The 11,017-nt window shown below is 34.4% G+C and overlaps 2 protein-coding genes across 4 annotated transcripts in view; one reads left to right on the top strand and one right to left on the bottom strand.

Annotated features, from left to right (window-relative positions):
• Nucleotides 1–237: 237 nt before the first annotated feature.
• The window catches only part of LOC111055709 (protein tilB homolog), a 51,695-nt gene continuing 40,915 nt past the window's right edge, over nucleotides 238–11,017 (top strand). For 2 of the 3 annotated variants that reach the window (XM_039428280.1, XM_039428281.1), the window contains exon 1: nucleotides 238–316. In XM_039428280.1, coding sequence (XP_039284214.1) covers nucleotides 307–316 — 10 coding nt within the window. In that variant the 5' untranslated portion in view covers nucleotides 238–306. Of the gene's footprint in view, nucleotides 317–7,577; nucleotides 7,717–11,017 lie in introns of those variants that run through there. The other variant, XM_039428279.1, reaches the window with a different exon arrangement.
• The window catches only part of LOC111047733 (low choriolytic enzyme), a 170,519-nt gene continuing 170,105 nt past the window's right edge, over nucleotides 10,604–11,017 (bottom strand). Inside the window, exon 6 of the mRNA XM_039428285.1 lies at nucleotides 10,604–10,816. Coding sequence (XP_039284219.1) covers nucleotides 10,686–10,816 — 131 coding nt within the window. The 3' untranslated portion in view covers nucleotides 10,604–10,685. The remainder of the gene's footprint in view (nucleotides 10,817–11,017) is intronic.

Below are 11,017 nucleotides of genomic sequence, written 5' to 3'. Positions count from 1 at the left end.
ACATGTTATTTTGAGCACAAAATCACAAAAATTGAACGATGGTCACGATTGGTTTTAAAATAAACTAAGTTCAAAGTAGCACAATTTTACAATTTTTACCCCGCATTTGTCGTGTCGTGAGGCGACAAATGCGGTCGAAAAAATGACCCTTTTTGTCGTCGACCCAGTGAGGCGTTATATCTCAAAATTGGATGACGACTGTTGCTATGGAAACGTGATGTCAATAGCGCGGTGTACAAAATAATATTTTGGTTGTGAAATCGCAAGTACACTAATCTTATCATCAGTTCAAACGCTCAATTCACAATGGTCAGAAGTTGAATTGATTAATAGGTAGCTGATTTTTCAATTACATCAATTGAGTTATCTCAGCAAAATTCTACAGTATTCAAAATTCTATATTATTCAATTTATTACTATTTTTACTATAGACTATATGTAACTTACCCGGCTAACGTTACTAATTACGGCACATTTGTATCTCAGCTATTTTTGAAGATATCGACTCAATTTTTTTTTCAAATGAAAGAGAAAGAAAAAATAGGTGTCGCTAGCCTAATTTCAACTCAAAAAAGTTATTCTAAATAATATTAAAGGCATTTCGAAAATATCACATGAACTAACCTTATTATCAGTACTTAGTCAGTATTTTTACTCTATTTACTGTTGAAATACTTGTATTTTTTGCTCATTAATTTAAATTAACTTTGTCTCAGATGTTTTTTTTTTGTTTTAAACAATTTAAATTACGATAATTTAAACGATTACGATAGTATAAACTGTGATAGCGATAGCCTGTCACCTAGTTCATTGGTGCAGGATGAATAGATGTTTTTCGATGGTGCATGGGATTATCGATTTATTGATATCGATAATTTTCCCTACAAAACTGCTGCAACGATTTCAGCTTTTGATATAAGTTTCCTATTGCTTTACAATATTTGTTTTATAGAAACAATTATGGAAAATTATTTTGAAACTTTTATTTGTAATTTTTATCTTTATTCATTCTATGAAAACGAATCAGTAATATTTTTTTTATTACTGAACATGATATTCTTTGAAGATCTCAATTTTTTTTAATGAAAGAGAAAGAAAAAATAGGTTTCGGCAGCTGAATAACAATTATTATAATCTATGAAATTTAATATTATTCATATTATTAGCCAATATTGAATTTCGCCTAACCTATAATGTTTTTACAAGCACCAAAGAGTTGTAGAGTTATGGAGTTGTTGCTCTATCCAAATGATCACAAGTTTGAAGCATGCTTAACAGTGTCATCGGTTTCTGTAATTGCTCGATAAGAGAGATTCCGGTCATCACTTGTTCGATTACTGATTCAATAGTTCAATATTCATTGTAATGCTTTTTTTTATTATTTTTTCACAAACTTTGATTTGATATATTTGAATTCTGATTCAATCTACATTTTTTCCATAATTGGAAGTATTATTCTGAAAAGAATGGTAACTCCAGTGGATACTAAAATGTTGTAGTCTCATTTAGGTATTGATGATTGAAGTTGAAAGGAAATCTGAATAATACAAAAAAGTGCCAATTTTTGCTTGAAAAAATGCTCAGAATATTTTGATATGGAGATAACCATTACTGCTGACCCCATTTTCTCCTGTATCTAATGCTATTGATGAAACCTTACTTACCAGAGTTCGATGTGACTACCAAATCTTACCTGATGAAGACTGAGCAAGCCTGAGGCTTGCTCAGTCTTTATCTGGTTAGGCTTTGTTAGATTGGGTTGGGCTATGCTAGCTTTGGGAAATGTTAGGTTAGATTTCATTGGGTTGGACCACTACCTCTGTAAACGAAGCCGTGTGCATTTGTGTGACATCAGCACAGGTAGGGCTCCTACACCAATAGAAACACTAGCTGATATAGATCAGCTGAGATCAACGAATTTTTATTGGTGTATGAGCCCTACCTGTGCTGATGTCACACAGATGTGCTACGGATTTGTTTATGGAGGTAGTGGTTGGACTGGGTTGAATTTGTTAGTTTGAGTTGGGCTTTGTTTGATTGGGATAATAGGACTTAGGTTAGGAAATTGAGGGTAGGAAAGGTTCGATTGGAAAAGCTTATGTGAGGAGAAGCTTAGGTTAGGATGAAGCTTAGGTTGAGAAAAGCTTAGGTTAGGGGAAGCTAAGGTTGGGGAAAGCTTAGGTTAGGAGAAGCTTAGGTCAGGAGAAACTAAGGTTAGGAAAAGCTTAGGTTAAGAGAAGCTTTGGTTAGGAAAAGCTCAGGTTAGGGACAGCTTAGGATGGGAAAAGCTTAGGTTAGGAGATGTTTAGGTTAGGAGAAGCTTAGGTTAGAAGAAGCTAAGATTGGGAAAAACTTAGGTTAGGAGAAGCTTTAGTAAGGAAAAGCTTAGGTTAGGGACAGCTTAGGATGGGTAGAGTTTAGGTTGGGAGATGTTTAGGCTAGGAGAATCTAGGGTTAGGAGAAACTCAGATTAGGAGAAGCTAAGATTAGGGGGAGCTAAGATTAGAAAAAAACAACTTGGGTTAGGAGAAGCTTTGGTTAGGGAAAGTCAAGGTTAGGAAAAGCTTTGGTTAGGAGCAGCTAAGGTTGGAAAGATCTTGGGTTAGGGGAAGCTAAGATTGAGAAAAGCTCAGGTTAGGAAAATCTCTGATTAGAAAAAGCTTAGGTTAGGAAAGCTTTGGTTAGGGAAACCTCAGGTTAGAAGAGATTTGGTCTTGGCTCTGGCTCAGTAAGCTTTGGTCAGACTTGGTTAGGTTAGCAATTATTTGACTTGGTTCAAGAGTTCATTCGATTAAAATTTATTGCTGTCATAAGAAAATGTGCTCAGAAGTAAAGGTTTGTACCTTGTTCAACTCTTTCCAACTCTTAGTTCTGAACTTTAAAGTTTATTCTATACTCCAAGACTTCTTACCTCTACCTTTTGAAAAATCTCTTTAATCTTCTAATCTACCTTCTGAAAAATCTCTTCAATCTTAAACTCTACCTTTTGAAAAACCTCTTCAATCTCAACTCTTGAATCCTATCTCAATGTTGAATTCTATTTTTTTATTTATTTATTTATTAATAATCATTACATTACATCAATTTTGGGAATAATCCCATTTGACAGGTAACTTGTCAGTACTAATAATAATACATACAATCAAAAAATAAAATATTCATTCAGGAAGTGTCAAGTATCATTAAGGAAGGTAATGATATATATATAATATATATATATATATATATTATATATATATATATATATATATATCTATATATATAAAAATGTTATGTTGGTTTGTGTGTAATGCAAAAACTCCAAAAGTACTGGACCGATTGAGTTGAAATTTTAACATGATATAAAATCCGCATCAAGGATGTTTTTATCTACTTTTTACAATTTTCAGGGGCGCTACGCTCGCCCGAAAATTTTTAACTTTTTTGTTTATGGATTTTTCCGATTTTTGACTTCACATTCGGGGTCAGCTCGCGAAAATAAGTCGATTAAAAAAAAAAAAATTGACCGGGCTCGCAGGGTGGCCCGGGGGGAGGGGGTGAAACTTTGGCCATTTTTGGCCAGATTTGAGCTGAGCGCTGCTGCAATCAAAGTGCAAAATCTGACCGCTAGATAGCGCGCATGTTTCAAAACGCAGCTTCAACAGGTTCGTGAGATATAGAGTACCGGTAAACTACACTCTTGATTACCGTATGTTTTCCGGTACAATTATTGGATTTCAATTACTTTCGCAATTCAGAACAAAGAAAGCATACCGATGCTTTTTTTTCGATAATAAATTCGTGTTTCAGTGCAAATAATCGTGTTACTTGTGTTAATATTGTAGTAATTTCAATCAGTGAATGGATCGATACCGGTACCGTGCTACAATCAATTGGCGATTCAGTCGATAGTGTGAGTATAATCTTATCGATGTAAATCAATCTTGTAATGAATAATAATTATTGAGGCTTTCATTCTTGCATTTGTGTATTCATAATTTCTCAATTGTCAATGTTTCATAATCCTCCAAACCTTAGTTCATAAGCTGATCGGCTTATCTTATAGTTTCAATATCTTATTTCTATTTCATATTCATGCTATGTTTCCTTCTATCATAAAACAACGAGAAATACAAAAAAATTCTTATCTCTTTTCTACTAACATACCGGCATTTGACAAAGGTGTTGTTGATAATACGATCTGGGCTGTGTTGCATGCTAAAATACAAAGTAGGCTAATATTTTAGTAGTCAGCTGGTTATTTGATCATATAAACAAAATGAAGGGATAGATTATAATAATATATTAGTCTATTAAATAATTGATATAAGTTGATTGTTGGAAAGGATTTATGTACTGACAGTAGTTTCAATACGCAATGCGAGATGATCACTCAACGTGACCAGCGTTTAATGCTCAGCCGGTCAGTTTCATTCCCGTTGCATCAGAGGCTCAGCATCAAAGATCCTCGCGTCGGTACCACTTGGAAAGTTACCGAGTGTTTTTGTCTTTAAAACGCTCTATCTCCGGAACCACTGGTCGGAAAATTTTCGTTGACCACCCGTTTTGTAGGGAATTTAATTGTCTTTATTTCTGATATAGTGAGATTTTTCATTAAATCTATATATATAAAAATGTTATGTTGGTTTGTGTGTAATGCAAAAACTCCAAAAGTACTGGACTGATTGAGTTGAAATTTTAACATGATATAAAATCCGCATCAAGGATGGTTTTTATCTACTTTTTACAATTTTCAGGGGCGCTACGCTCGCCCGAAAATTTTTAACTTTTTTTTATGGATTTTTCCGATTTTTGACTTCACATTCGGGGTCAGCTCGCGAAAATAAGTCGATTAAAAAAAAAAATTGACCGGGCTCGCAGGGTGGCCCGGGGGGAGGGGGTGAAACTTTGGCCATTTTTGGCCAGATTTGAGCTGAGCGCTGCTGCAATCAAAGTGCAAAATCTGACCGCTAGATAGCGCGCATGTTTCAAAACGCAGCTTCAACAGGTTCGTGAGATATAGAGTACCGGTAAACTACACTCTTGATTACCGTATGTTTTCCGGTACAATTATTGGATTTCAATTACTTTCGCAATTCAGAACAAAGAAAGCATACCGATGCTTTTTTTTTCGATAATAAATTCGTGTTTCAGTGCAAATAATCGTGTTATACAATATTATTTTTACATATATATTTACAATAATATATTACACATAACACAGATGTTCATAATTTATTTAACAAGCATAATATTTGTGGTTTCCCAACACATATTTTATATATAGTGGGGGCCACAGAAAAAAAAAATAAACATTCAATCACAATGTGCCACTGCGAAGCGTGGCAGGGTACAGCTAGTATATATATATATATATATATATATATATATATATATAAAATCAATTTTCTTTTTATAAAATTCTGTGATTGCGTATGGGCTTTTCTCTAATAACATTTTTTTGACTGCCTGCTTGAATATAATGACTGATTCAATGTTTCGAATGTTTGTTGGCAACCTATTATAGAGTTTCATTCCTGAATAAAATGGAGTTTTTTCAAAAACTACATTTCTATGGATTGGAAATGCAATGATATTTCTATTTCATAATATATTTTCTATAATTCAATCACCTTAATTACTATAAATATAAATGACTTGAGACTAGAATAATATTTGATATCCATTTCATCAAGTCGTAATCAATTAGCCTATATGGTATTTCAATGACCTTGTTTGCCTGCAGTTACTCTTCAATCACTTTCGAAGAAGTTGAATTGATGCCTACATTCATTCAAGCAATCGCTTATTTTGAAATCTTCAACTAGGCCGTTTCTCAGAGTCAGCTGTGACATTGGCTACTTTCTTCATTGTTAACATAACCTCATTCTTCATTGTTGAGCCCCACTACAGAAAATAAAACTTGTTTTTTTAATGTTTAAATTAGTCTTTTGGGATTAAATTTATAGTAGGCTATGGACACTTATTTTCTTCCTCTTCAATTTTGAAAAAATTGAGTATACAATAGTCTATATTAGCAATGTAGGCCTACAGTAGGTCTATATAAAAAATACAATTCATTAGCCTATTGTTAATAAGTCCATATTAGGCCTACTCAAGCTTACCTTTTCAACTAATTTTGGGCTAGTCGGTGTGAGTGAAGAATTGTTTTTTTTAGGATTTCCATAAAAAATAATCTCATTTTGAATAATAGGTCTATGAACTCTAAGAAATACTGAATTATAAACTTCAGTGGGATTACAATTGCTTATTATTAAAAATGACAGCAATAGTTTAAAGAAATATCACGAAAATTATATTGTCTCAATATAATGTAGCTTGGTTATGAGTTAAAAGTAGATTTTAAAAACTATATTCAGTAAAGATATTATTACTTTAATTCCTGCCTATTTTTCTGTGAACTCCAATGTCAGAATATTAATTAACCTAACCAACTAGAGTTCAGTCTCAATTAATTCGGATAATTAGAGTTCTACTATCTATGGCATAGGCTATATGAAAATTTCATTTAATGTAATCTTATTGTTTTTCTTTTGAGCAATCACAAGTGATAAATACTGTTATCAAGATAAAACAGTAGCTGAATCAGTCAGTTTAGCCATTGCCAACTGAATTTCTTGAGTATAATCTAGAATAATAATATTATTGTCGATTGACTAGAAATATCGATACCATATTGAAGTATCGAAGCATGATAGTCATATTATGTCGTCTGTTGAGGCGAGTCATCAAGCTGTTACCCATCCGGCCTTTTGAAACATTAAAATTTATGAAGGAAACAAATAAAAATGAATTTTCATTCGGTATAACCCTTTAATATTGCAAAAAGCATAATCATAGTATATGCTACATTATTTGCGAGTGCATAGATATTAATTAATTCAAGACTACAGGCATCGTCTACTGAAAAATAAGGTTGGTTCATCTGAGATTTTTGAAGTGGCATTAATATTATTTAGAATCGTTTTTTTGAGTTGAAATTAGGCTAGCGACACCTATTTTTCCTTTCTCTTCCATTTAAAAAAAAAATTGAGTCGATATCTTCAAAAATAGCTGAGATACAATTGTGCCGTAATTAATCACATATAAGTAGCTAAGGTTGGGAAAAAGCTTTAGGTTAGGAAAGCTCAGGTTAGAAAAAGCTTTGGGTTAGGAAAACTCAGATTAGGAATATAATAATTTGATGATTTTAATAATCAAAATGGCTGCTACTCATGGGTTAAATGCATGTAAAATTGTGCTACTTTGAACTTAGTTTTTTTTAAACAATAGTGACCGCCGTTTAATTTTTGTGATTTTGTGCTCAAAATAACATACTGAATCGATCCCAACCAAAAATTTGATGACAGGTATGTTGGCACTGGACGTGCACTTACACCCCGCATTTGTCGCCTCACGACACATGTTATTTTGAGCACAAAATCACAAAAATTGAACGATGGTCACGATTGGTTTTAAAATAAACTAAGTTCAAAGTAGCACAATTTTACAATTTTTACCCCGCATTTGTCGTGTCGTGAGGCGACAAATGCGGTCGAAAAAATGACCCTTTTTGTCGTCGACCCAGTGAGGCGCTATATCTCAAAATTGGATGACGACTGTTGCTATGGAAACGTGATGTCAATAGCGCGGTGTACAAAATAATATTTTGGTTGTGAAATCGCAAGTACACTAATCTTATCATCAGTTCAAACGCTCAATTCACAATGGTCAGAAGTAAGTTGAATTGATTAATAGGTAGCTGATTTTTCAATTACATCAATTGAGTTATCTCAGCAAAATTCTACAGTATTCAAAATTCTATATTATTCAATTTATTACTATTTTTACTATAGACTATATGTAACTTACCCTACGGTATATATTACCTACCTAGCCTATCTAATAAACTACGGTACAAACGTTGGCTATAACAAGACATAATTTTCTTATTTATTCATGCATATGCACTTATAGGCCAAACAAAATCAAAAACATTCAAAGAGTCAATAACTTCTTTCAAGTTCTTTGGCCTATGTAGCCGGGTGACATTGCTGTGTCCGGCCTGCAAAAACTGAGCTTCAAATTGAGAATTCAAAATCCTCTCATAATGTAATGCACAATAAAACTTCCATTTCAAGATTAGAATTTTAGAAAGATTAGAATTCATTTGTAATAGAACATAGATTAAAGTAACTATAGCGGGGCATTTACTACTCGACAATGTTGGACCACCACTTTGGATCTTTCACCACCCACCCTCCGGCTGGCTAGTCCAACTTCCAAACTCAGGTTCCAAATCAACTTTGACAAGGTGGCTAAGCTTGCCAGGTTAGATTAATCGGCTACCATAAACTGCTTAACCAAATTTGCCTATCTAGTTCAGTCACCAGGTAGTTTTTCCTGGAAAAAACTCCAAACATGCTAATTTTTCGTGAAACTATTATTCTGGAGTAGCGTAGCCCACCTATTAGACAGCTTAATACAAGAAGTTCAAATTTGGTCCTGGAGCTTATTACAGAGTGTTCCAAAATCTGGGATTTTCTGTTCCTTTTCCAGGTTTTTGCAGTTTCCACCAAGTCGAGCCATATTTGACAGAAAATCCCTCAGGGCGTAATTTTGTACTCTAGCCTACAACCTGAGTCCAGGTAGACTGTTTTATCTCAGATGGATAGACTTTTGGTGTTCCTCAGGGATTGGTTCTGGGGCCTACACAGTTCCTAGTCATGATAAATGACCTTGACGACTCTCATACCGTACCTATAATGTTTGCGGATGATGCATCTCCAATGTTGTCAGATGCTGAGGTTTTGGAGGCATCTGCTGAGCATCTTCGATCCGCCACTTAGTGGTTTATTGCTAATCAATTCCAGCAGAATGAGGACAATGGTCCAAAGGATCATATGCAGCTTGTCACGAGAACTGCTGGTTTTGGTAATTGACTGCAAACTCAGCTGTAGCAGTCATGTACAGCAGGTACCCAGCCGACTCTCCCGCTTTTGCTTTCTGCTGCTCATCAAGATGAGGGGCCTGGCGACTGAATCATCTTGTGATGATTTATAATGCTTCTTTCATTGCCACATTACCTTTAAATTGCTGCAGTGAAGTCATTCGGCAGGGGCTAATGATGTCCTGGAGGCTGCAAAAGGGAGCTGTGAGAATCAGAACAAACCGCGATTATCTTTGACAAAGCAATTGTCAGCGATTATTATCTGGAGGCTGCAAAAGGGAGCTGTGATAATCAGAATAAGCAGCGATTACTACTGCAAGCCTACCTTCGCTCACCTTGGTTTATTGATGGTAAAATGTAAAATCATATGGCTTTTGTTGGTGGGGAAAAAACAATTCGCAATCACTTGCGTGAAGGTACCACCTCGTCTAAATATATAATTTAAGGCGTCAATGAGCCTTACGACTGTCATACTTCAGCTGGGACCGACAATATAACGTGCCTATCCAATAACACGGGAGTGATCTGGTTAAAAAACCTTTGAGCATGGGATCTCTATGCTGCTACACAAGCACTCTATCCACTAGACCACGGATCACTCCTATTGACGGTCATCAGTCGTCATAACATCCTCCTGTGCTTGATTGACCGAGCGAAGTGAGTTCTAAGATTCAAGTCTACGGTTTGGCATTTCTCTTAATGTTTAAATATTCATATGTTGCGCGTTTACGGCGAAACGCAGTAATAGATTTTCATGAAATTTGAGAGGTATGTTCCTTCTTTCAATTGCGCGTCGACGTATAATATATACAAGGTTTTTGGAAATTTTGCATTTCAAGGAGAATATGAAAGGAAAAAGGAGCCTCCTTCATACGCCAATATTAGAGTAAAAATCAGACTATTGAATAATTATTCATCATAAATCAGCTGACAAGTGATTACACAGGTGTGTGGAGAAGCCAGTCTATTGCTGTATTTCCATAAGGTCTATAGTTGCAATCAGCCCTAGTGGAAGTGATCAATAGAGATCAATAAAAAAAAAATGTATTGATATCAATAGGTATTTGGGCCAATATACATCAATAGGTATCCATGGATATGTATTGATGTGTATTGGCCCAAATACCTATTGATATCAATACATATCCATGGATATCAATACATAACCAGCTGTATTGATATCAATACACATCAATACATTTCCATGGATATGTATTGGCCCAAATACCTAATGATATCAATACAAATCAATACATATCCATGGATATCAATACATAACCAGATGTATTGATATCAATACACATCAATACATTTCCATGGATATGTATTGATGTGTATTGGCCCAAATACCTAATGATATCGATACACATCAATAGGTAGCCATGGATATCAATACAAAACCAGCTGTATTGATATCAATACATATCAATAGCCATCTATAAGCAGCCTGCCCCCTTTATAGAAAAAATCCTCTTTTAAATCTAGGAGAGCAGCTTAGGATGAAGATAACATTTGCAAGGATTATAATATTCTAACCCAGCTGCGACTAGCATCAGACAAGGGAGTATACCTGTTTAATTACCTATAATCAATATAAGTAAATTGGATTCAGTGAATAGATGTCTATTGACATATTGATGGAAAATTAAGGAATGTAAATAGTTAAGACATAAATAATGTGAAAAGTTGTTTATTAAAATAACTCATATGCATGTCATTTATCTATGAAGAAAGGTCCTTATTGTGGTGCTCCAGATTACTTTATTATCTTCCGGTTTGAAGTAGCAATTTTTTTAGCTACATACCGGTTTATGTTACTGCACCTCAATTCAATCTCAATTTTTGAAGCATTCACATTTTCCTCCAGGATCCGGTGTTTGAACATTTCTAGAACAAATAACAGTTCAAAGTATAAAATCTTGAAAAATTAGAAAATAAGGATTTTATTTCCTGAATTAATCTGCTAGCAAATTTATATAATAACCTAAAAATGTATTCAAATATGCATGACTCTCCCTTTCGTGAAAGGAAAGTCCAAGATAACATAAGAGCGTTTTTTCACGTGAAAATTATGTCCTCACAGTTTTA

This window comes from Nilaparvata lugens, chromosome 5, assembly GCF_014356525.2.
Source record: "Nilaparvata lugens isolate BPH chromosome 5, ASM1435652v1, whole genome shotgun sequence".
Taxonomy (NCBI): Eukaryota; Metazoa; Arthropoda; class Insecta; order Hemiptera; family Delphacidae; genus Nilaparvata; species Nilaparvata lugens.
This window is presented reverse-complemented; position numbering and strand designations above follow the sequence as displayed.